The following is a 25,050-nucleotide window of genomic DNA, read 5'->3' as shown; positions in this document are numbered from 1 at the left end:
CTATTTGGATTTGCCGTTCCCGTTGAGAAGAGAACCCGAACTGGTTTAGAATGGGATGTTGAATCCGATTCTTGATTCAAATAATCCAAACACACCCTAAGGATACCAAATTGACCCACGAGCAATTTTACATGGACCCACCTATGCTCAAAAGGGACCCATATTAGTTTTCTGGGTCGACTAACGTCCATAAACAAGGCACTAACGAAGATGCGATATTCACACTCCTACCTTCATTCAATATTTTTTTCCCTCATCATATTCTTTTTAGAGGTATGTTAAACTCAAGGGTGCCCTTGCAAAAATCAGCCGCGCGTCGCCGAGTGCATTTATAATGGCTTCAAGTCAAAGAGTATATAATGCACTTTGGTGACATGCAGCCAATGGAGGCGCCCTTTTAACTGATTTTTCAAGGGCACCCCTTAGTCTAGCACTCCTCTTCTTTTTATCTCATTCTTTCATTTTCCACCTCTACTGTGCGCGGGTATCAGTTCCCTATTATCTCCACATATTTCACCAACATTTCTATCCCATTTTTTTTGTCTTTCGATCTTTCTATGAAACGTAAATGCTAATAAAGAGGGTGGAATATCTCCTTTTTGTTGTAATATATTAGGGGTGCAACTCGGGTCGGGCTGAGTTCGGGTTCAGGTTGAGGGCTTAGCAACCTCACCCGAATGAAACCCGGCATTTTTTGTAATTTTTTTAGTGAGCTTAAAAAGTCGGGTTGGGTCATGTTGAGCTCAAGTTGGGTCGGGTTCGATGTGGGAAAAAAGGGTTTCTCGGGCCGGGCCGGGTTTGGTTCGGGCTTAAGAAATGGTTCCTCGGGCCGCATTCGGATTGGCCTCAAACCGACACAATCCGACCCGAGTTGCACCTATATGACCTATAATAGAGAACGACTGGGCACACTGGTAGTGGCAGGGGAGTGCCATCAGATCAAAGGTTAGGATCAATTATAGTGTCCCGAGAACATGAATGTAAAATCAAGACCGTCGATCCTGTAGAAAATCAAGAGGCCACGCACATGATCATAATCTCGTGCCAAACGGACATCTCATGCAAACAATAAATAACTACGAAAGGCTTAATCGATCAAGGCGTTCTGGAAAATAATCCGGCCGGACTTCTGGTCGCCGATTGGCCAACGGACCTGATCACATCGACGTGGCACAAACGGGACCACAAGCCCATAAAGTGACGGTCAGGATGAAGCCAACAGCCACCCTCATTTTAGTATATATTTTTTCGCGACTAAGGAGAATAGAGAGATTAGGAAAAACCAATGTATTTCTTCACTACAAAGCAAATGAAAAACAGAGAACGACTGTTCAACATTCCACGCAACAGTCAGTTTCTATCCTTCCTCCACTCTCAAAATCCTCTTCCATTTTTTCTTACGAAAAAAGTCCTCTCTATTTCTCCTTTTGAAGTCCTCTCTATTTCTCTTATTTCAATATCCCTCGATCTATTCTCAAGCGCTTCAAATTGCATGTCTGAATCTCTTACAACCTTGCAATGTCGTACGGAGCTGTATAATTAATCTTCTTTTGTAGGAAAATGTATCAGAGATTAGGGATTTGTTCAAATCTAGGTTTTTGATTCTGATTCAAGAAGCCTTTCTGCTCTTCTTTTTGGAGTCAATCATGCTTTCGAATCAGATTCAGAACGGAATAGAGACGGCGAAGCTCGTATGGTCTCGATTGCCGAGTTCGGAGGAAGGTGAACCGGAGGAAGTACAGATCAGGGAAAAAATTCATGGCAGTGGTGTGGAGAGTCTAGACTACGAGATCATTGAGAATTACGCGTACAGAGAAGATCAGGTAAAGTGTCTAGGCTTTTGATTCAGTTTCTTAAAACAATTACGTAGGATTTTGTATTATTCGCCTGGTAAACAAATCTGAGAAGATCAGCTCAAGGTCTAGGGTTTTGATTCTGTTTATTAGAGTAATTGCTTAGGATTTTATGTTATTTGCCTGATTTGTTTATCTGAGAAGATCAGCTCAAGGTCTAGGGTTTTTATTCTGTTTATTAGAGCGATTGCATAGGATTTTGTGTTACTTGCTGGTTTGTTTATCTGAGAAGATCAGGTCAAGTGTCTAGGGTTTTTATTCAGTTTCTTAGAACAATTATGTAGGATTTTGCGTTATTTGCCTGATTTGTTTATCTGAGAAGATCAGGTTATGTGTCTAGGGTTGTGATTCAGTTTCTTAGAACAATTACGTAGGACTTTGCATTATTTTTCTGAATTGTTTATCTGAGAATATCAAGCCAAGTGTCTAGGGTTTTGATTTAGTTTCATAGAGCAACTACGTAGGATTTTGCATTATTTTCCTGAATTGTTTATCTGAGTAGATCAAGTCAAGCGTCTAGGGTTTTGATTCAGTTTATTTGAACAATTACGTAGGATTTTGCATTATTTTCCTGATTTGTTTTTGCGTTATTTGCCTGATTTGTTTATCTCTATTAACTTTCGAGATCGGATAGGCATTGAGAGGAAAGCTGTACACTGGATATTATGTGTTGGTGAAGTGGTTGTTTTCTCTGCTGATTGGTATTGGTAAGAAGACAGGCTTTCTTTTTTGATGTACAGTAAATGTTTAGTATTTTATTTCATTTTTTACATGATAACATCTATTTTTATTGGTGAGGTGTGGCTATTTGAATTGTGATTTTTCAATATACAAAATTGTCTGTGATGACACTATTGTATACTATCAGGCACCGGATTATCTGCGATCTTTATCAATCTAGCTGTTGAGAACTTCGCTGGCTGGAAGTTTTCTGCGACTTTCTCTATCATACAACACTCATACATTGCGGGTTTTGTGGTGTACACAGTGATAAACTTATCTTTGGTCTTTTCTTCTGTATATATAGTCACACAATTTGCTCCTGCTGCGGCAGGATCTGGTATTCCTGAAATCAAGGGTTACTTGAACGGTAAGCTGTAGTTATTGATTTAATTCGTTTAGGTGCCCATGTTTATTCAATTTATCATTCTATCATCTAATTTTTAATAGAAGGTTGCAAAATTTTGCAGGAATTGATACGCCCGGTATACTTCTTTTCAGAACTTTGATAGGAAAGGTCTGTTTTTTTTTTTTTTTTTTCTGGCACGTCTGTGTTCTAGTGACATTTTTAATATTTTATTTTTTTCACAATTTATTTCTTTTCCCACTATTTGGTGAACAGATATTTGGAAGCATTGGTTCGGTGGGAGGCGGGCTTGCTCTAGGCAAAGAAGGCCCTCTTGTCCATATTGGTGCTTGCATTGCTTCTCTACTTGGACAAGTAAGTGCATATTCTGATCTGTTAGTTGTCTGATGTACTTGCTGATGCTGTGTAGACACTCAAAAAAGGTTTCTTAACTTATTTTGATATGCACAATTGGGCTGTTGAGGGTTATAGTATTGAAAATTAGGCCCGGTAGATGCGTTTAGAGGTCTAGCAATTCACTCCTTTTTAATGAAGGTGTTGCTAGTCATTCTTTTCTAATTGATATCCAATACAACAAGAATTGGGTACGGACACCGATAAATTGATCATTCCTTGTATTGTTATAGGCTTCTATAGAAGCGTCTTAATCTGATTATCCTTCTCAGATACTTGAATATCACAGATCTTTGAAGGATCCACATGTCATAGGCATGGATGTCCTTGGTCAGAGAATCATAAAAATATGCTTTGCCATGCTTCCCAAGCATGCGTAGTGTTATTATTGTTATATATAATAACCATCCAGATTACTCCAGAGAAGAAAGGGCATCTGTTCAAACCGACAGCTTGTCTTTTAGTAGAACGGTAGATCATAATAAAATCCATAGTACATACAAATAGAATAGTTAGAAATACTCGATTGTGTATTGACGTATTTTAGTCACATACCTGGGAGATGGTAAGTGAAATAACCTTCGTGTAAATGTAATATGAGCTTTTACCGAGCTTCTAGAGACACAAGTTTTTTTTCTTCCACATAACCAAAATTGTGGCCGACAGCACCACTCTCCACAGAATCCTCCCTTTCCTCCGCCAAGGGGCAAAGGACAAAGACTCCTGAAATCTCACTTGAATATGAGTACATAATAAAGCAATGGAAATTCTATTCTAACTCTTTAACTGATACTTGTCTAGGGAATTCTATATGTGGGATCGGAAGCTGTCACTTCAAATAACCAACTTAACCAACCTTGGATTTACAGCCAATTATGGATAATCAATATCAATGGTAAACACACAACCTATGGATAATTCTTTGAAGAGATGTTGAACAGGGAGTTTCAATCGACGCCAATTGTTGTCCACAATGAGAAGACGAAAACTTATACCCACCCAACAACGGCACTCTAATCACCTGTGACAAAAATTTAACTATTTCTATATAAATAGAAACACATTATAGACGGTGGAATACTACTAAGTTCTATCATCATAGTGACTTTATGCAAAGGAGCGCACGATACCACATATCAAGGGGGCAGTAAAAATTTTAAAAATTAGACATTGTTTAGTAAACATATGGTTATAACCAGATGATAACCGAATTCTATACGTGGGATCGGAAGCTGTCACTTCAAATAACCAACTCAACCAACCTTGGATTTACAACCAATTATGGATAATCGATATCAATGGTAAACACACAACCTATGGATAATTCTTTGAAGAGATGTTGGACAAGGAGTTTCAATCAACGCCATTTGTTGTCCACAATGAGAAGACAAAAACTTATACCCACCCAACAACGCCACTTTAATCACCTGTCACAAAAATTTAACTATTTCTATATAAATAGACTGTGCAATACTACTAAGTTCTATCATCATAGTGACTTTATGCAATGGAGCTCACAATGCTACATATCAAGGGGGCAGTAAAAATTATAAAATTAGACATTGATTAGTAAATATATGGTTATAACCAGACGATAAGGCATTGCCATTCAAAAAAAATAAAAATAAAAAAATACGGCAGTGAACCCTAGCCTAGTCTACCAGCTTTGGTCGACCATATGCTAGCCACAAACTATGAACCTGTTCAGTACAGAGCGTACTTGTGAACTAGGTAACTATAGGAGGGCATGGCCTTCTGAGGTATTGGGATTGGTCAACTGGGCTATTTAAACTCCATTTATGCTCCGATTTTGTTCGAAGTCATCTCAAGAATATCATTACTCTCTATTTCAAAAAAAAGAATATCATTACTCTGCTGGTCAAGTGTGTAGATTTATCGTTGGATGAACTGCATTGCTGATATTGATCCCAAAACTCAAACTTGCATGAACATGAGCATGCTTACGAGAATGCTTGTTTAGCATCCACTCGATGATCCATCCTGGCTTAATACTGCTTTTGTGTTCTATCAAGCTCATATTATTGAGTCATGCCTTGTCTGCTCCTTATTATAAATTAGTGTATGGTTCTTACTACTTACATTTCCTTTGCCATGGATATGTACTCAGGGTGGATCCACAAAATATCATCTAAGCTCCAGATGGCTGCAAGTATTTAAAAGTGATCGAGATCGTCGTGATCTTGTGAGTAGCTTGAGTAGCTTTAATACTTTTTGTTGTCGAAAATATTAGCTTTGATAATCTGAATTATGCACTATCTCAAATGTGGAGCTTCTATTTTATATTGTAATTTAGGACACACTATGCTTTGAATTGCTTTTTGTTGCTGCTAATTCTTGAACCTGCTTGTTCCATACTTGTTGAATTTTCATTTATTTCTGAATTTATATTATAATGTTTGGAGAGAAGGATTTTTGAACACATCCTTGGGCACTGAAGAACAGAATTATTTTGGAACGTAAGCTCTAGGTAATATGATCCACACCAAACAGTGTAAATGTAAGCATGTTGATAAATAAGCCTGAAAGTGTTGAGGGTAGGCTCTTCGCCTGGACCTATAAAAAATACATAAATAAAGCTCTTTGCTTGGAGCATAGTCCTCTGTTTTTTCGTAGATAAGTTAGGGTCAAATACCTGACTCAAGGGTTGTGACATACAGCTTCGCCCATTGAGTCATGGGATTAATCCTTGGAGCATAAGACTTTGACAATCATGGGGGTAATGCTACTTTCATTGCAGAGTAGGTTGTAGGCATCTTTGTAAATGAGATGGAACTGCTGATATAGCCCTATAGTTTCCCTTGCATAATCCTGGCCTAGACGCCCATGGTATACAACTGTTACTTTTAAGCATTTATTTTGAGACAAGGAGAAGCTTCATGAACATAATGAGGAAAAATTTGGTAAAAGAAACTCTCAGAGGAGTGTCTGCACTCCTAATTGAGCTGAATAAATACGTGGAAGGGCCTAAAATGTTATCTTGGCAAAGAAGGGAATTTGTCTATCGAAGGCATCCTGTGGAAAAAATTGGATTAAAAAACTACTGAAGGGAGTTTTCAAAGTTCTAGAACTTAAATCACTCAGAAGTCAGAATTATGGGTCATGTTGTGTTTGAGGAACACTGCTTTGGTGAATGAATTCACTCCTTTCAACTTCTACTTGACTGGAACCAAGATATTGGGAAAAACTTGAAAAGCTTACAAAAACATGGAGCATTATATCTGTTTGTATAATTTTTGTGCATGCATGTATTCTATCGTCGGCCCAAATTCAATGCTCATATTAAGTGGATGTCTCATCCTAAGCAAACCTATTAATCTATATTGTTTACATAACATATTCCAAATTCCTGAGAAGTAATCTTCTACTATTTTTTAATTAAGTTTTGCTTGTAGTGACTTGCGTTTGATGTTTTGAAAAAGGTAACTTGTGGATGTGCAGCTGGTGTTGCAGCTGCTTTTAGGGCTCCAGTTGGGGGTGTATTGTTTGCTCTGGAAGAAGTTACATCTTGGTAAGAATGCTTTTTTTCTTTGCTTCTATTGGATTTGCTAGCGTCCATCGCAGAAGGCATTTCTTGGATGGTCTGTTGCATCTGACAGCAGCCACCTCATGAATGAAGACAAAATCTGCTGAAAAGTGAGCCTCTGTGGGTGCTGTCAGATGCAACAGACCATCCATGGAATGCCTTCTGTGATGGACGCTAGCAAATCCCTGCTTCTATATATTATTCAACTCCAACAATTGTATGCTACTGACACTGTAGTTGTTGCGGGTATGTTTGATAATGGAAAAACTGCTCTTTGAGTATCACATTGTTTAGGGTTTGTTATTTCTTTACGAGCCTCGAAGTCCTTGTTGTACATTTCTCCAGTATCACGTAGATGTCATTTGGGAAAAGAGACGTAGGTACTTAGCATGTTATCTTCTCCTTACTAATGCAAAGTGGGCTCTATAATAGATCATGCAAGATATTCCAAAATCAGTTTAGAATATAAGTGAATGCTTTTTGGTTACCCTATTGTTGAGAAGGGGATATAGTTGTTGGTTGTGTGTGGCTATGTTTTCTGCTTATCGTTTCATGACTTATCATTTCATGACTATCTGTATAATTTCTCATTTACTTCCCGTTTTCCATTTATGAATAGATGGTATCTATTTCTGGACAAAAAAGAAAAAAAATTGAAAAACTGAATGCCTTTTCTTTTCTTCCCGTTACTTCTCCACAAGTACACCTTCAATCATTTTAGTTTGAAAGATATTATTCAAAATCCCAATAAGATTTGAGAATTCGAAACTGAATGAATATTGAAGCTTGAGGTGTTTAGGGTTTTCCAGGTGATTATATTGGTTTTTTTGTTTTAATGAAAGAATACTTTTATGCCGTTTCATTTTGCTGTGGTATTTATGAGCCTCATTCGTAACTACATCAACTACTTTAAATATGCTTTCCATAACATCATGCGGTGTTTAGGGCTTTTTCCAGGTAATTATATTGGTTTTAGAAGTGCTTTCCTAATTTTAGTGGGGTTCATACTCATAATAAATAGAACACACAATATTCACTTTATGTGTTCTTGAAGGTGGAGGAGTCAGCTGATGTGGCGTGTCTTCTTTACATCTGCTGTTGTAGCTGTTGTGGTACGTTCTGCAATGGGCTGGTGCAAAAACGGAAATTGTGGTCATTTTGGATCTGGTGGCTTCATAATCTGGGACATATCAGGGTTAGAATTTGAGTCCTTTTCTATTGTATTCTATTTTGTTACTTTTAGTTTGTCTTCTGCTGGGGTCTGTCTTTGCTTACAAGTGCTATTTTCTCTCTATTAGTGGTCAAGAAGATTACTCGTTCCAGGAATTATTGCCCATGGCTGTTATTGGTGTTATTGGAGGTCTTCTTGGTGGGTGCTCCGCTTCCTGAAACTTATGAATATGCTCGTGATATTGTTCTATATTGATCAGCATCTATCGCTTTTTAATAACTGTTACTCTGCTGGCTCCTTTTTCAGGAGCCTTATTCAATCAGCTTACTCTATACGTTACTCACTGGCGTAGAAAATATTTACATAAGAAGGGGAATAGAGTCAAGGCAAGTTTTGGGTGTATGGTTGCTGAATTGCATTCCAGCAGTTCATATTGTTTCTTTCATTTGCAATTCTCTGGCTGCATGTAATTGTTTAAAGTCTGGCAGTTGTTTTCCAATGTTGCAGATCATTGAAGTATGCCTTATATCTTTGATAACCTCAGTTATTTCCTTTGGATTGCCACTCCTAAGAAAATGCAGTCCATGCCCAGATTCAGAAACTAATTCTAGTATCGAATGCCCTCGTCCGCCGGGAATGTATGGAAATTATGTGAATGTGAGCTCTCTATCATGGTATCACTATTCAGATTTGGATTATCTCATAGCTTAATGTTTGCCGTTGTTCTTTCCCTCTTGCTATTTAATTGGATACATATGAAGAATTGGTTTAGTATTCCCATCCACATACAACTTATCATACATCATTTTAAAATATTTTGCAGTGTATAGAGAATAAATACTCAAGTATAGAGATAAAATGTAAAGATTTAGTTATAGACTCCTTTGTGGGCACCATCAACATTATACTGGATTTGGTGTGTTCGTGTGGGTGTGGCTGCATGTTGGTTGGATGGAGCCTCAAGGCTCACCTCATGGTAATAGAGACAATTGTAGGAAATGTTGGGGATGAGTGCAAGTTGTTATCCACTTTGGGTTTCTGAAATAATTTGGGGATAGAAAGTGGAAGCACCATGTTTTAATAGACCACTGGCTTGCATCTCTAATTGCATCTTAAACAGCAGGGTGTTATCTCATTATTCTAATAGATCAACAATTCTGTTTAGCTTACATGAAACATGTTAAGAGGCTTAAGATGAAGATAGAGAAATTGGAGATAAAGAGGACAGGGAGTCTAGTCTTGAGGTTTGATGAAGTGAGTGAATCAAATCTCAAGCCTTTGTCTCTTGTATTTTATTCAAAAAGAATTTATAAATATCCTTCAAAAGACAAGGAAGATGATGTAGAGGTAGTAGGTTGGCCAGCCTGATCAATTGCATTTCCTTGAACTTTTATAGCGCCTAGTGGCTTTTTATCATCCTGGCGTCGAGCTATTTTTCCGCAGGACCTCCCCTACAGTAGAGTTTAACCACCAAGTTCGGGATGGATTGGTGCGGTTCCTCTACGCCTAGGACACTAGAATATTGAACCATGAACGAAGAAAGGCATGAGAGAAAAGCGAACTCTCATCTCAGCTAAAACAGCACGTGCAAACAAGATTAGTCGTTCAGTTCGGTCCCTAAGATTAGGGACCTCACTTCACTCACTTTGATATTTCGTAGGTTTATACATAGGGAAAGCCGTGTGCAATGAAAAATGCAAGCACGGTTTGCGGAGGGATCTTTTTCTACTATTGCAAACAAGGAAATTATCTACTACATCCGATTAGTTCCGGGTTCGAGTCCCGAGCAACCCATTACCATACGTTAAAGTAAATCCAAAAAAACCACTATCGGCATTAGGGACAGAGGCGCCGGAAGGGGAGGGTCTGAAAGAGGCATATTCCCTGCTTGTAATACGATACGCCCGAGAAGGAAGGTCACCCATTTCATCGAGATGAGGCACTCTAATATATATATATATATATATATAGGGGAAAGTGATTGTGAACGGCCCCTCATATAAGCTTGTATGAGGTGACCGCTAAAAACATGGTGGGCCCACATTTTTGGGGTGATCCGAACCGGTCATTTGATAGGCCCTGACATAGATAGGGGGTGCCCAAAAAATCAGCTCCATAGGATCGATCATCCCAACCCTTAGAACTATGGAGGTGAAAGAGGGGAAAATGGGCGGGATAAATTTACCCACTTACCTGTCCAATTTCCCCTCTTTCACCTCCACAGTTCGAAGGGTTGGGATGATCCTATGGAGCTGATTTTTTGGGCACCCCCAATCTATGTCAGGGCCTATCAAATGACCGGTTCGGATCACCCCAAAAATGTGGGCCCACCATGTTTTTAGCGGTCACCTCATATAAGCTTATATGAGGGGCCGCTCACAATCACTTTCCCCATATATATATATATATATATATATATATGTATGTATAATAAATAGATATTTATATCTATATTTTGATTTTGATATATATTTTGATATCTATATTATATAGATTTTGATACATATATGGATGGATATGTATTCATCTAGAGAAGGCCCCACAAGCAAAGACAAAGATCCAATCTTCATATTACATAAATTCCACCCACAAATGAAAATAAGTAAAAAAGGCTAATTTTAACTTACCCTTACACTAACAATAATGACAAAAGGAATAGAAATAAACTTCAACTAAGTGCTTGCTTATTTTGTAGATTATGTGATAAATGCTGGTTCTGTTCCATATCTCAAAAAAAATAAAAATAAAATCCTGCTTCTGTTCCATTATGTGCTAATGTGGGTTTATCCCATTTTTATGCTATGTGCAGTTTTACTGTCCGAAGGATAAGGAATACAACGACCTGGCAACTATTTTCTTTAATACTCAGGTTTATATGAACTTTGCAGTCTTGAAATTTCATTTCAGTATTCGGTTTATGTGTGGCAATCCCTGCCCGGTCTGTAATTTTGTTATATTTTTTAAAATACTCAGGTTTATATGAACCTTTTTTGTTAGAATAGTCACTCCTTTACTTATTGAGATTTTTTATTAGTTTTTCCTATCAGCTAAATGTATCCATATTCTTGGTTGCAGGATGACGCTATACGCAATTTATTCAGTGCGAAAACATTTCACGAGTATAGTGCTCAAAGCCTCCTCACCTTTTTGGTATTAGATTTCTTACTTTTTATACGAGGAATCAGTTATGTTTTTTTTTTTTTCTGATGCTTATTTCAAAATGGTCTTCCGTAACTGCTAGTGCTGCTGCTTATGCTTCTAAATGAAATTATCATTTATAAAAGAGTCAGTTATACAATAGACCTTGTCCATGTAATCCTTTGCCAGTTTTAGGGATTTGTCGTCACTGTTTTTAGTTAAGGGTAAAATAGTTAGAAAAGGATTATAAAGGTAATTAAGGCACAAAATTGTTTGTTTTAGTAATTAAAAGAAGATTTAGGAAATTTTTGTTGATAAATTTTAACGGAGGGGTTTCTAGAAATTTCCTCTTAATAAAATCTATAGCTCGTCTTCAAGGTCATTTCCAGATCTACATGGATTTCTATGAATTTTACACGGTTTTACAGTTTCAGGACTTTGAACGTGGTCAACGTTCAGTGATGTAACTTTTCAGTTTTGGAAGTGGACAAATTTTAGTATGATTATTGAATTTAATTTCTTTATTTCCTTTAGATTTTGTTATTTGTTATTTTAGTTCAAGTGTTAGTTTTTCCCGCAAAAGCACAGTACTGTAGTACAAACAGTCTCTTCCATTTACTGTTCTCTATATGCCCATCTTCTATATTTCTGCTTATTTTCTGCTGTGTGTTTTTTCTTCCATCCTTGACTGGAACAAGAAGTCAGTGAAGGGAAATTGCTAATACAAAAGGAGAAAATTGACGAGGGAAAGCTTGACCACGATTCATGAGTAAAAAGAAGAGAAAATTGACAAGTCCTTTTTCACTTTCTTCATTTTCTTTGTATCTGCATGGATAACTATCGAGAAATTTCTTTTGGTTGTCACTTGTTGCGGGTCTATATCATTCCCAATCTATGCACCCTGGGCTCCTGACAAAGTAGACGTAATTTTTTTTTCTCTCATGACAATATCTGCATCCCACACTTTTGAAAGAAGCCAAACCTAACGTATCGTCTTGTTTCTTCAGAAAATTTATAAATCAAAGTGGCACTGCACACTTTTCTTTTGATCCCCAAAAGAACAGGGTTTGTTTCTGAAGACAACATCCATACTCCATGATACTAAAAGAAGCGAAACTCTAATTTTTTGTTATTTATTCTGGAAACTAAGAAACCAAAGATGTCATCGCACATTCCATTTCTATCCCCAAAACAAAAAAACTTGATTCTCCAGAATTTCTTTAAATAGATGGCCATAAGTTTGAGCCATCTCGCTGTCAGTATGCATGGTCGTTCGACGTCACTGCACATTCCTTTATTATCCCCAAAAGCAAAAAAAATTGGTTCTTCAGAATTTCTTTTAGTGGATCGCCATAGGTCTGAGCCAACTCACTCTCAGTGTGCATGGTCGTTCCTTCTACTCCCATCATTTTTAAAAGAGTAAAAAACCTAGCTTCTCTTTTTATTTCTTCACAAGGCTCATACGTCAGAAACCAAAGCGGTACAATATATCTGCTTCGTACTCAACCATCCTAGCCTTCTCTTATGTTGTTTGTCTAATCCAATGAATCTTAAATAGGACAAGTCACATAGAATTCCTTTTTTGTTCACTATTTTCTTCATTTCCAGATTTGCGTGAAACTCTTGATAACATATAATGTAGTTTTTTTTCTTCTTCATACGGGAAGATTAGGCATAGTGCCCCATAGGGTTTGGAAAAGGAGGGTTACTCCCAGTCTCCCACTAGTCCCCTTTTTCTTCCAATTTAGCATGCCAAGCGTCATCCTCTCCATTTTAGAAAGGTCAGTGTCAACCTAAAATCACTTCTAAAAAAATCCTCTTTCGGCAGCTTCTACTCCCAATATGCACATTTTCCCCATTTCGAATAGAATCAAAGCCCAACTTCTCTTTTTATTTCTTAACAAAGCTCAAAAGTCAGAAATCAAAATGGTACGTTATGTTTGTTTGTTATTCGACCATCCTACTACACTCACATGTTGTTTTCTCTAATCTCATGAATATTAAACAGGACAAGTAATGTAGTTTTTTTCCTCACGTGCGAAGATAGGGACTAGGCACCTCTTTCGCATCCAAACCTATTCTTTTGTGAGGTCAAATTTAACTAATATTTTCCATATTAATATCAGTCAAAACCTGTTATTTGGAATTTTAATGTTTTTATCATCAGGCGAGCAAAATGCTTCAACTCCTTGATGGGCTTAGAAGTGATCTCATGTATGTGCTTTTTTTTTGTTTGAACAAATGATTTAATTAACGGAAAGAGGGCTGAAGGCCATACAAAAAGTACCTAGAGCATAAAGGAAAACAAACAAAAAGCAAAAAAGAAGAAAATTGCAAATCTGGAACTTAGTGTCAGGCCATGAGATCATTACGTAGAGCCCTTTAGTTAACCAAATTATCAGCCTTGGAGATTTTTTTAGATGTGAATGTTTTTCTCTTCATCAGGACTTCCTGTTATTTGATCTTTCCTAGTATTTTAACACTGCCTGAGTCACTGATCCACTGATGTTGGAGGTGTTAGCTAAATTATCGGCCTTGAAGATTTTTTTGAATGTGTATGTTTTTATCCTCACCGGGACTTCCTGCTATTTTATCTTTCCTAATTTTTCTCTTCATCTGTTACCTCTCTCTCTTTTGGAATAAACTTTGTTAACCTAAAAAAAGTATTTTAACACTGTCTGAATTGCTGACCCACTGATGTTGGAGGTGGAACTTAGTGCTTTCCAATGCCATTCATGGGTTTAAGTTCTCTTGGACCTGGTGGCATCTGGTTACCTAATTGCGACAGAGCTTTGTCATATTCTTTGAGGAATATAGGTCTAGACTTTCAAATGAATATCTAGAACTTAATCATGTCAATCTATTGGGATTTGTTTGATCAACATTGTGTTATTTTTTTTTTAAGTTGCTTGGTTTCACTCTTCTTTTAATGTGTTATTTTCAGTTTATGTTTTACTCCCTAGCAGTGGTGACATTTGGAACTGCTGTACCATCTGGCCAGTTTATTCCTGGAATAATGATAGGATCAACATATGGACGGCTTGTAGGAATGTTTGTGGTTAATTTCTACAAGAAGCTCAATGTCGAGGAGGGAACGTGAGTCTCTTGTTTTTTTTTTCTGCTGGTGTTTATAAGATTTTGATATGCTATTTGCTATTTTCTCTTCTTCACTGTCTCTTTGTTTTTCCTTTTTACTGTAATATGATTAGTGAACCATCCAGTTATACAGGAGGTTTTTGTGTGTCTTGTTGGTTGTGTGTATTGTGTTGGTTGTTAGGAGCTAGTTCCGAATGTGGAAACCTTCTCCTGTTATTTTAGATATATGGAAAGACTGGAATTCATTGCATCTGTAGCAGGAAAATAGTGTGATACAGATTGAGGTTTCAGTTAGTGAACTTATATCTTTTGTTATTTAAAGGGATTTGCTAGTGTCCATCGCAGAAGGCATTTCGCGGATGGCCTGTTGCATGTGAGAGCAGCCACACCGGCTCACTTTTCAGCAGATTTTGTCTTCATTCATGATGTGGCTGCTCTCACATGCAACAGGCCATCCACGAAATGCCTTCTACGATGGACGCTAGCAAATCCTTTATTTAAATGTTCATGGTGGACACATGGCCTTTGTATCTTTTGCTGAACTTTGTCACTAGCCAAGTTATGCTGTCTGTCCTTTGAATAGCACATGCAAGAAGCTTTGCGGGCTCCTTGCCTCAAGAGTGGTTAAAGTATGTCACAGGATTCATACTTTCTTCCTTTTTAACTCGATTCTGGTCTGTTCCTTACATTCAGGATAGTGTAATGATTGTTCTTTATTCCATTTCTCATTCTAGATGTTCTCAGTTTATTATCACTTTTGGTTTATTTTATCAATTTATGTTGTCAGTAAAAATCCATTGACCACTCATAGGCTTAGTTCAAGCAGATAAAAAAAATAAGGTTTTGCAAAAAGATGCAACTCTGTGCAATGCCTGGGTAGTTTCAGACTTCATGCTATTTTCTTTTCTTTTTTTGGGTTGTTGCTGATCCTCCATGAATCGTTGCTCCCATTTATTTTGGCGTGTACTTTCTTGAGTTTTGTTGGATCACATTTATAGTCCCATTTCTTAGTTGCACTCATTCTATGGTTTGTTTTTAACTTTTTATTTCCTGTTTTTGCTTGTTACCTGCGACTCCATGTGCCACTGCCATGCACCAAACATGCTGATGTCACTATCTATGAGAAATTTTAATATGCAATCTACGCCTTGTTTTGAGAAATTCTCATAAAAATTCTTCAATTTTCAGGTATGCTCTACTTGGCGCCGCTTCTTTTCTTGGAGGTTCTATGAGGATGACAGTATCACTTTGTGTCATTATGGTTGAGATCACAAATAATTTGCAACTCTTACCTCTTATCATGCTAGTTCTTCTAATATCAAAGGTATGCCTTTCAATGTGGGAGCTTTATTCATGTTACTCTTGGGGGCTGTTTGGATACGTGGATTTTGGAATCCAGGTTGTAGTTTGAATGCGGTGTAAAATTCTGGATTTTACAATCCATTATCCTGCATTTTAAGTAAGAAATCCGGGTTTTAGAAATCTCTCCCCCATCCTGAGATATCTAAAACCTTGAAATGGGACGATCTCCTACTCTCTCGCTCGACGGAAAGAAGGGCGAGAAAACAGAAAACGACGGAAGGTCTCCTCTCGTCTCCCATCCAGGATGTTGAGGAAATCCAAGATTCTAAAATCCGCGTATCCAAACGGCCTCTTAGAGTATGTCCTTCAATGTGAAAGCTTTATGCATGTTACTCTTAGAAGCACAACAAACCAAAAACAATTATGTCCTTTGTTACAGGCTGTTGGTGACGCTTTCAATGAAGGCTTATATGAAGAGCAAGCCCGCTTGAGGGGCATCCCATTGCTTGAGTCGAGACCAAAACAGTACATGCGTAAAATGACAGCAAAGGAGGCCTGCAATAATCAAAAGGTTGCTCTCACTAGAAGGATCCCAAGCAGGCTATTGAGTTATACTATTTTTATTGCATGGAGTTTTTGACTTACGAGTAGCTTACTTTTTGACCTATGAAAGGTTGTCTACTTCCCCCGTGTTGTTAAAGTTGCAGACACCGTTTCTGTTTTGCGAAGCAACAAGCACAATGGCTTCCCTGTGAGTTATCACACTATCTCTTTTCAGGTTTTTGTTGTTTCTCACTAGTTTCTAAATTATGTTCCGTTTTGTTTTGCATTTAGGTGGTAGATCATGCACGGAATGGAGAGCCACTCGTCATTGGGCTCATACTTCGGAGGTATAACTTCAAAAATTGTCTGTTACCATTCTCTGTTTGTGGGGTTTTTGTTTGTTAGAAGCAAGGTTTTAAATTTCGGCCGAAATACTGAAATTTCGGATTACAGTTGGGACCGACAACGAAATCACCTAAATCCGAAATTTCGGCAATTTAGGTAATTTCGGCCAAAACTTTGGGAAAATGTAATTTTTAATTTTTTTTTTCTGAAATTTACTATTTTCCAAAATTTCGCTGAAACTTTGGTTTCGGCTATGTCCGAAACCAAAACCGAAACCGAAATTTTAAACCTTGGTTAGAAGAATCACACACACACACACACACACACACACACACACACACTTGTGATGTTCAGAAATTAGTCAGCGATGCATGCAGAGGAAACCTGACTTGAATAATTGGTTCTTCATGCAGTCACTTGTTGGTACTTCTGCAGTCTAAGATAGATTTTCAGCATGGCTCTTTGCCCTATGATCCAAGAGATGGGTCCAAGCCAATCACGTTAGTGGAAGCTTGATATTAATATTTATCCTACCCTTTTGTTTCATTTGTGAGAAGTTAATGAAGCGCCTTAATTCTCAAATCCAGGCACAATTTCAGTGAATTCGTGAAACCTGTCTCAAGTAAAGGATTGTCCATAGAAGATATTCATCTGAGTCAAGATGACTTAGAAATGTACATAGACCTTGCCCCTTTTCTAAACCCTTCCCCATATATTGTCCCAGAAGATATGTCTTTGGCAAAGGTGAGCTTTTTTATTTCTACCTTGCACTGATATGCTCTCTATTTATTGCTTTTGGCAAGTGATGTCATATATCATGCAATCTAGATCTGTGACTATGCCCATGTTACCTTCAATACAGGTGTACAATCTTTTCCGTCAACTAGGATTGAGGCATATTTTTGTTGTCCCTCGTGCTTCCCATGTTATTGGTTTGATTACTAGGAAAGATTTGTTGATTGAGGTATTAGCTGCGCCAGATACCTTTGTTTTCTTCCATTTCAGTAGATTTCAGAATGATTGAATGTTTCTTCTTTTTTGTTGAAGAAAAATGAGGATCCGGCGGTAATGGAGCTCCAATCGACTAGTGTAAGGTCTTGATGCAGCTAGACCCGTGTAATATCTCTTCTATTGCATTTTTTATACCATGTGGCAAGAACATACTTCAAGCTTCCAATATGTTTCTTATATTTCTATACCATGCGATAAGAACATATTCAAATTCACAATACATTTCAACATTAGCTTCCAAAAAAAAATATTTTTTACATTTTTAAAAGGTTACATCACGAGCTCTGTCATGATTAATTTCCAATGAGAAACCTGTGCCACGTGCATGAACTTGCAGATTTTGACTATAAGTTTTGCATGAATCCAATTCTCATCCTTCGATAAACTGTGTGCAACTTTTGCTTTCCATTCAGAAATTTGTGTACCTGGTGTATGAAGTACTTAAGTTTGTCTGGGTGAATTTCTGGTGGGAAACTTGTATGACCAGCACTGGAAATGGTTGCCACTGGGAGGACAGTTTAATTTGTATATGCATTCCTACATTTGTTATGTCTGACTTTTGAGTTCCTTCTTTAAGGTGAGCTAATTATCCTTTGGGCATGTAACACATATTGCCAGTGTTTATTACGGAGACAATGGATGACATGCAGATCCCTATTAAATTGTACACAGTGGCATATAGTATCGTAGGATGGCTTCGATGGAAGCGATTTCCGGAGGCAAGAATAAGGACTGATTTGGTGAACTAAATGAATGAAATCCAATCAGATCTTGGGAGAAATTTGAAAAGACAATCACTTAGGCGTGTTATAAAGGTTTTGAGGAAACCCGTAAATTTGAATCAGATCCAACAACAGATCTGTTCTGGATTGCAAAACAGCAATATTAACCCTTGAAAGTGAGAGATTAATCAAGAATGAACTAGCACCGGACGTATAATTGAAGATCAGATTGATAATTGAAAACTGGAAGAAAACTCTTGAAAACGATCCCAACAATTTAAAGAAGTGAACATAAAGTTAGTGAGAAGCACGGATAAAGCAAGCAGAAGAAGATTTAAGTTAATGTATTCAAAACTCAAAAGTTCCTTTGAAAGGAAATAGAAGTAGGATGTAGAAAAATCCACTCAAATCCAGTCAGATGTATTTCTAACTTTTAGTATGATTGAAATAAGAAACAATGCCCCATGGGAACTTTAAAATCATAAAACACAAAAGCAAAGGGAAATGAGAAAGAGAATAAGTAGAGTATAGCGGAGTGGTCTTTTGCAATGCCTCATGGTCCTCTTTGCCAGTTGGTTTTTTGCATCTTGGCCAAAAAGAGGCCCAGCTTATGTCGCTAGGTTTACCTGGCGGTTCTCTAGAGTATATGGAAAGAAAGGAATGGTGATGCAGGGTTGATGCCACGGAACGCTTCGATACCAAACTGATGTAGGCCAGGGAAGAGGGATAGAAGAAAGAGGAGAAAAGAGAAGAAGAAGAGGAAGAGAAGAAGAGAGAGAGTAGAGAAGATTAGAGGGGAGAAATCTCATTCAATATTGTTTTTATCAACTGCTAAAAGTCTCCAATACATGACAGCCTTATATAGGCAATTGAAATAAACTGGAAATAAAATAACATGGAAAATAAAAGTCCAAAAAATGAAGGATGAAAATAAAAGTCCTAGAAACTAAAATACCATGGAAATAAATCCCTAAAAGTCCTAATGGGCAAATATGCCACTTATTGGGCCCACGATCCTCGTCAAATAGTCATGTCTTCGAAAGAGTCTTTGAGGACATTCGAAGCTGTCGACATCACTTTTTTTTATTTGACGGTGTGGTGGGCCAGTATCCTGCCAGAAGCTTCTGGCAGGGGAGTCATGGGAAAAACGCTTAGAAGATCGTGGGACGAGATTCGAGATAGCATTGTTCTCCAAATAAAGGCGTCCCTAGATGAGTGCCACCCCCACCATGCTAGCTAAAGTTTGATGGCTCTAAGCGTGGGGAACCCTGGATCAGCAGGAGTTGGGGGTCTATTTTGAGAGCATAGCGGGGCCACGAGGGGGGCATACTGGGTCCTTGGAATTAGGATGCTACCAGCGCTGAAGTGCAAGCCCTTCTAGCTGGGATTTGCTTTGTAGATTAGCTTTGAAGTCTTTGATTTTCTTTCACCCTGATTTGGTCAGCTTGTATTTTTCTCTTATTTTTTTCTTGCTTGATCGTACTGACCATCTTGGTCTCTGGATCTTGGCCCTCTTCTCCTATCAAGGCATCACACCAAGATCGAAGAGGATGCGAAACCAAGGTTGCACTAAGCAACAATGTTTTTCATTCATTCATTCATAACATATCATAAGTCGATGAACCTAAGGTCTGCACTATATAGGTCTCCACTTGCGATTCCAGAGACTTCCTACAACTCAAACTTAAGACAAGTGCCTCCTTCTCTACACACACAAAAACAAAACCCTAAAACCCTGATTCTAGAATATTCCCACATAAAAACTTGCTAAAATAAAAACCAATGAGTGAATAGTTCCATGTAAATAGTGATAATAAACCCTAACTAAAACACTATCCCATCCCAATTACATTGAAATTAAAATCCCAAATACAATTATAGCCCTACCAAAATAAAAGACACATCCCTACAAGCAAAAGTGAAACAGCGTTCGAATCCCGGAAGGGTGTGGCTCTTTGGCGTAAATCATGGGTTTGCTCCCCATTGACGAGCGTTCGAATCCCCCCTTGCTTACCCGATGCGCGTGGTTTCCGGGTGATTGCGCGCATCCGTAGGGAAATAGTCCTACCCCCAAAGGGGGCGGGGACACCCTTCGTTACCAAAAAAAAAAAAAGTGAAACAGCTAAATGACTTCTGATGGTCCCCATTACCATATTTAGCTCCTTTTTTTTATTTTCATGAAGGATGATCTCCATCACATATACACGTGTGCATATGTGCAATGAAAAAAATGGAAAGAATTAGTAAATTTTAGGTCATGAGTCTGGTGATGTTGACTAATGGCGACGATGCTAAAACTGATGTCTAACGATCAGATCCACAGTTATACTCAGATCCAATATTTGACAATGAAGAGAAAGAGATAGAACTCAAGCAAAAGACGGAGGACGATCAAGGAATCGATCCCCTAGAGTTTCCAAAACCCTAGAAACATGAATGGGCAAGAAAAGATGCAAGTTGTGCCTCCCAGAAGCAATTTGTCATTTTTTCTCATATAGTTGTGTGTATGTGATGCTCATGTAAGATCTGTATGTCATTTGAACAAATTTCAGCCTAAAGTTCTCCACAGATCATTTGTTGGGTACAACTATCAACTGAAAGGATTTAAATGGTTTGATCCAAATTGCCAACAAGTAATTTTATCAAGATATGTTACTTTTTACGAGGTACTGTTTTATTTTGCAATGGATTGTTCTATTGAAACCACTTCAACTGTGAACACATTGGAGGGGGGTTCATTCATTCCAAAGTTCTGCTTGCTCGGCGTTGCAAATTAAGTATGGTGTCTGTTCCTGCTACAACCAATGACTGACTCGTCCAATGACATATCTACTCCAATATAATGGAATTCTTTACAATATGGCATCCACAACTTCATCTTTAGATTTACAGTCACCAGTGTAGGAACAAGGTCCTAGTGAGGAATCCCCATCCCACGTTCTCAAAGGCTTCAACGATCTATGCAGACTCGATTCCCCATAACTCGTTACCCTATAACCTATAGGAAAGTTTGTTGTGCATAATCGTTTTCCTGTGAGACATCAAACTTCGTACTTTAAGCTTTATCTGAACCTCCCACATGCAAACATCCCAAGGGAGTGCCTACTTGGGCTAGGCACTGCACCAAGTGTGTAAGGCACTGCTAAAGAACAACACGGGGACATTCGTGTCTTATCCTTCAAATATTAATCCATTTTTTGTTTGCAGATTTACAACATTAATATAACCGAACCGAACATATTGAAATTTTCGGTTATTAAATTTCAAAAGCCGAAACCGAACCTAAATTTCCAAAAACCGAACCCATTAAAAATTCGGTTATTCGGTTATAACTGAATAACCGAATAGTGAGAGAAAAGGAGGAAAAAAAAGCAAAATCCCGGTCTGGATCGGAGGGCTAGGATCATCCTATCGAAATGATTTTTTGAGCACAACCTATTTAAGTTGTGATCAATCAAATGGACGGTTTTGATCATCCTACGTAGTGCCCATATAGCACTTTTTTGGGAAAAATAATGGTTTTTATCCATAATTTCGGTTATTTGGTTAACTGAATTTTTTTTGAGATAACCAAACTCGAACCCGAATAACCAAATTTCCAGAAAAAAAAACCTGAAACCGAACCGAAAAGGAAAAAAACCGAACCGACCAAACCAATTCAGTTCAGTTCGGTTATTCGGTTATAACCGAATAATGAACATTCCTAGTTTCTGTAATGGTTCAATAGGGAAGGTTAAAACAAGCTCCAATTAAGCATGATATTGTAGAATTGTACTGTTCTTCAATCCCAAGGCCTTCGGCTGAGCCTAGCATGTCTTGTTTCTGTTTTTGTATCCCCCAGCGGTATCGTTCTTCTTCTTTTGTTTATGTTAATGAAATTCAAGATATGCTAAGCCTGTTTTACAGAATACTTATGAAACGAAAGACTTGGAGCTTAACTGTACGTCCAAGGGAATCATGGTCTATCAACACAAATTCGCTTTGGACCTTCTCAAGAAATAACCTGACCCAAAGCCAATTCCTACACTTTGTTTTATCAATCAAAAATTGTCGATGGATACTCATAACTTTCTAGATGATCCTACCCATTGTTATCAAATGGTTGGAAGACAACAATATTTAATCGTCTCACATCCTTCTTTGACATTTGCTGTTAATCAACTATGTCAATTCATGCCTATACTGTTAGTGAATGGGCTGGTTTCATCTGACGATTTTCCTTCAATTATTGGTTGTGCTGTTTACTTGGGAAGCAATCTTGCTCCTTTGGTAGCAAGAAGTAGAAGCCATGTTCTTTTCAGGTGCTAAAGCAGAATATAGAGCCATGACCATTGCTGCAATTGAACTTGCCTGGCTTCGCTATTTACTCTTTGATATTGGTTTTCGATCTACTAAGCCAATCAGACCCAACACTGATAGTTGCCAGCCTTGTTATGCTCAATATTAATCATATTGAAGTTGATTATCTTTTTCTTAGACAAAGGGCGCAAGCATATAAAATGAAACCTATATACTCGATCTTTGGAACTCACCCGTCGCTAATAAGACTTTCAACTTTAGACTCAATGTTCCAAACATATATACTTTTGTAGATAAATAATATCTTTACATCATTGGATCTCTTACAAACTTTTGCTTCTCAATCCGGCAACTCGGCTTGTTTGGCAGGGATGGGGTGTTATAGTACAAAAAATGGATTTTTTCTGTTATAATGGATCCCAAAGGGTATCTGTAATTTGTTGAGTTTCAAGGGGCAGTATTATTATTATTAAAAGGTGTGAGATTCCGTCTTCTCCAAGGGTGCTTTGTCCGCAGGCCTAGCGAAAATCCTCACGATGGACCATCTTTGTAATCGCCATATGTTGACCATTGATCACTGTGTGATGTGTGTGGAAATGGACTGCATGCTCCTTCACTCCAGGTTGGTGTGGAGTAATATCCTTCGTAGGTTTGGTATATCTTGGGTATTTCCTGCTAGTCTTTCACCCCTATTGTATAGCCGGTTCCTCCCTCCTTTGTGCGGCAGAGGTAAAACCTTATGGAATCTGTCATTGCCTTCCGCAATTTAGGTGATGTGGAAAGAGAGGAATGCCAGGGTGTTTAAAGGCTTTGTGAAGTCACCACACTACATCTTCATCAAGGTGATAGCACTAACCATTTCTTGGGCCAGGGCGCTACCCTCATTTAGATTTGTATCAGCATATGATCTATTGCACGGGTGGTCTGCAGTATTCTCCAGCAGGGAGCATAGGCCGTCCATTTCTCAAGATTGGTTCCCATCTAGTCAGGGATGTTTCAAGCTAAACTTCGACGGTTCAAGCATGAGTAATCCTGGGCCGGCCGGAGTGGGCGGTCTTCTTTGGGATGATGATGATTCCATGATATGGATTTTCTTAGGCCCCATTGGTTCTGCAGATTCCAATGAGGCAAAGATTCAAGCGATTCATCAAGGCATTATGATGATGGATCCCAACAACCTTGATCAAGTGATAGTGGAGGGAGACTCTCTCAATGTTATCAAGTGGTTGAACGGTAGCCTCTCTCACTTGTGGCGATTTGCACAACGGATAGATGAGATATTGGACCGAGTGGCGAGTTTCTCCATCTCATTTCAACATGTAAGAAGGTCGGCAAACAACGAGGCTGATTGTCTAGACAGGGATGGAGTCTCTAAGGCGGCTTTGGAATTCTTTGATTTCCTCCTCCCTTGAGGGGCATTGCTTTTTCTTTCTATTTTGTTTTTTCCTCTTTTCTTTTTCTCAGATTGTATTGATCATCTCGATTGCTGGGGTGCACCCTCTGTTTCTCTTTTCTTCAATTCAATTCGTTGCCATTAAAAAAAATTATTATTATTTTGATGCGATGACAGATTTCGTTGACAAAAGAAGAAAGCAAACATTAGAGCAGAGCTTGACCCGCATGCTTTGCATCATTGGCAGCCGCTCTTACTCCAAGGGTGTTGGCCAAGTCATTAGCTACTCCAGGAATATGGGAGAAAGAAGTGCCAGTCCACCTACACAATCAACATTCTTTGTCACCTTCCACCCTTAGCTTTCCACCAAACTCCTCGAACAAGGGGCATTGTCAAGTGAGCCCCATCTCTCTGTGTCCTCTATGCATAGTGAATTTCAGATTCAACGTACCAAAAACTAAAGTCCTTGCAAAAGTTCTCTGTTATCTCTCACTTATAGTGGAAGTCTTTGCCTTATTTGTTGCATTGTATGCGGGGCTCAGCTTGTTCTTTCCTTCTTTTGTAGATTAAAATATGCGTCTGTACATAGATTTTACGTTGAATACAGTTCGCAATTCATCTTGATAGCTTGAAAATTGTTTTGAGAGTTGCTCTCACCAAGTTTTATGTTTTCTTTTCATATGCTTTTGATTTTCCCGTATAAACGTGTGATATTTGCTTGATGCTTGGGTTTTATAATCTCTGCAGTGGGAATAAAATAAAGGAATACGGTGATGCACTAATCAGCTTCCTTTTTCTTCTGACAGAGCTCACGATAACGGAGCAGTTAGAGGGCTTGGAGATTCAGAGCTCCCACTTCTTGACAGTCTTCTAGCCCAACAGTGACACCATCAGGCTTATTTTTCTGCGCGTCACCTCTTAGAAATTATATGTTTGTGCATTAGTTGCTCCTTTATATGCAGGAGCACATTCTATCCCTTTTTTCCTGTACTTAATCAATAGGGAATTAGGTTTGAGAAAATAACAATTGGGTTCAGTTCAACCCAACATTATTTTTTTCATACGGCAGGAACCTATGTATGAATAAGGTTTCTACGGTGTTCCCAAAAATTTCCTGTCAAAAGGTGAAGAAGAAAAGCTCAGGTTTCATTTA

The 25,050-nt window shown here is 38.2% G+C and overlaps 1 protein-coding gene across 6 annotated transcripts; it reads left to right on the top strand.

Annotated features, from left to right (window-relative positions):
* Positions 1-1,261: 1,261 nt before the first annotated feature.
* Positions 1,262-25,050, top strand: CLC-D (chloride channel D). Of its 6 annotated transcripts, none has more exons than XR_013234518.1 (24): positions 1,262-1,823; positions 2,488-2,560; positions 2,722-2,943; positions 3,044-3,090; positions 3,196-3,294; positions 5,462-5,536; positions 6,774-6,862; positions 7,932-8,072; positions 8,176-8,246; positions 8,355-8,434; positions 8,556-8,705; positions 10,858-10,917; positions 11,124-11,198; positions 14,131-14,282; positions 15,471-15,606; positions 16,024-16,155; positions 16,258-16,335; positions 16,419-16,474; positions 16,886-16,972; positions 17,060-17,216; positions 17,335-17,436; positions 17,520-17,561; positions 24,075-24,293; positions 24,704-25,050. XR_013234518.1 is itself a non-coding variant. In XM_077354173.1 (23 exons), exons 1-23 carry the CDS (start codon positions 1,647-1,649, stop codon positions 24,713-24,715), a joined length of 2,313 nt encoding a protein of 770 aa, XP_077210288.1. In that variant the 5' UTR covers positions 1,262-1,646; the 3' UTR covers positions 24,716-25,050. The 6 variants fall into 6 exon arrangements, 3 of the variants coding, with proteins under 3 accessions (XP_077210288.1, XP_077210286.1, XP_077210287.1); XR_013234519.1 differs by having other exon boundaries at positions 17,520-17,566; XR_013234521.1 differs by having other exon boundaries at positions 17,520-17,586.

The sequence above is a fragment of the Tasmannia lanceolata genome, unplaced genomic scaffold (assembly GCF_043159265.1).
Source record: "Tasmannia lanceolata isolate RefF3 unplaced genomic scaffold, GAP_Taslan_0.1 ptg000015l, whole genome shotgun sequence".
NCBI classification, from domain to species: domain Eukaryota; kingdom Viridiplantae; phylum Streptophyta; class Magnoliopsida; order Canellales; family Winteraceae; genus Tasmannia; species Tasmannia lanceolata.
The sequence above is the reverse complement of the archived record's forward strand: the minus strand, read 5'-3'. Positions and strand labels throughout refer to the sequence as shown.

Bases quoted from the DNA above. Each gene is read 5' to 3' on its own strand.
- CLC-D (XM_077354171.1), top strand. From the start codon at position 1,647: ATGCTTTCGAATCAGATTCAGAACGGAATAGAGACGGCGAAGCTCGTA. The intron at 2,944-3,043 runs GTAAGCTGTAGT...AAAATTTTGCAG, and splicing joins AATCAAGGGTTACTTGAACG to GAATTGATACGCCCGGTATA. The intron at 17,437-17,519 runs GTATTAGCTGCG...TTTTTGTTGAAG, and splicing joins GGAAAGATTTGTTGATTGAG to AAAAATGAGGATCCGGCGGT.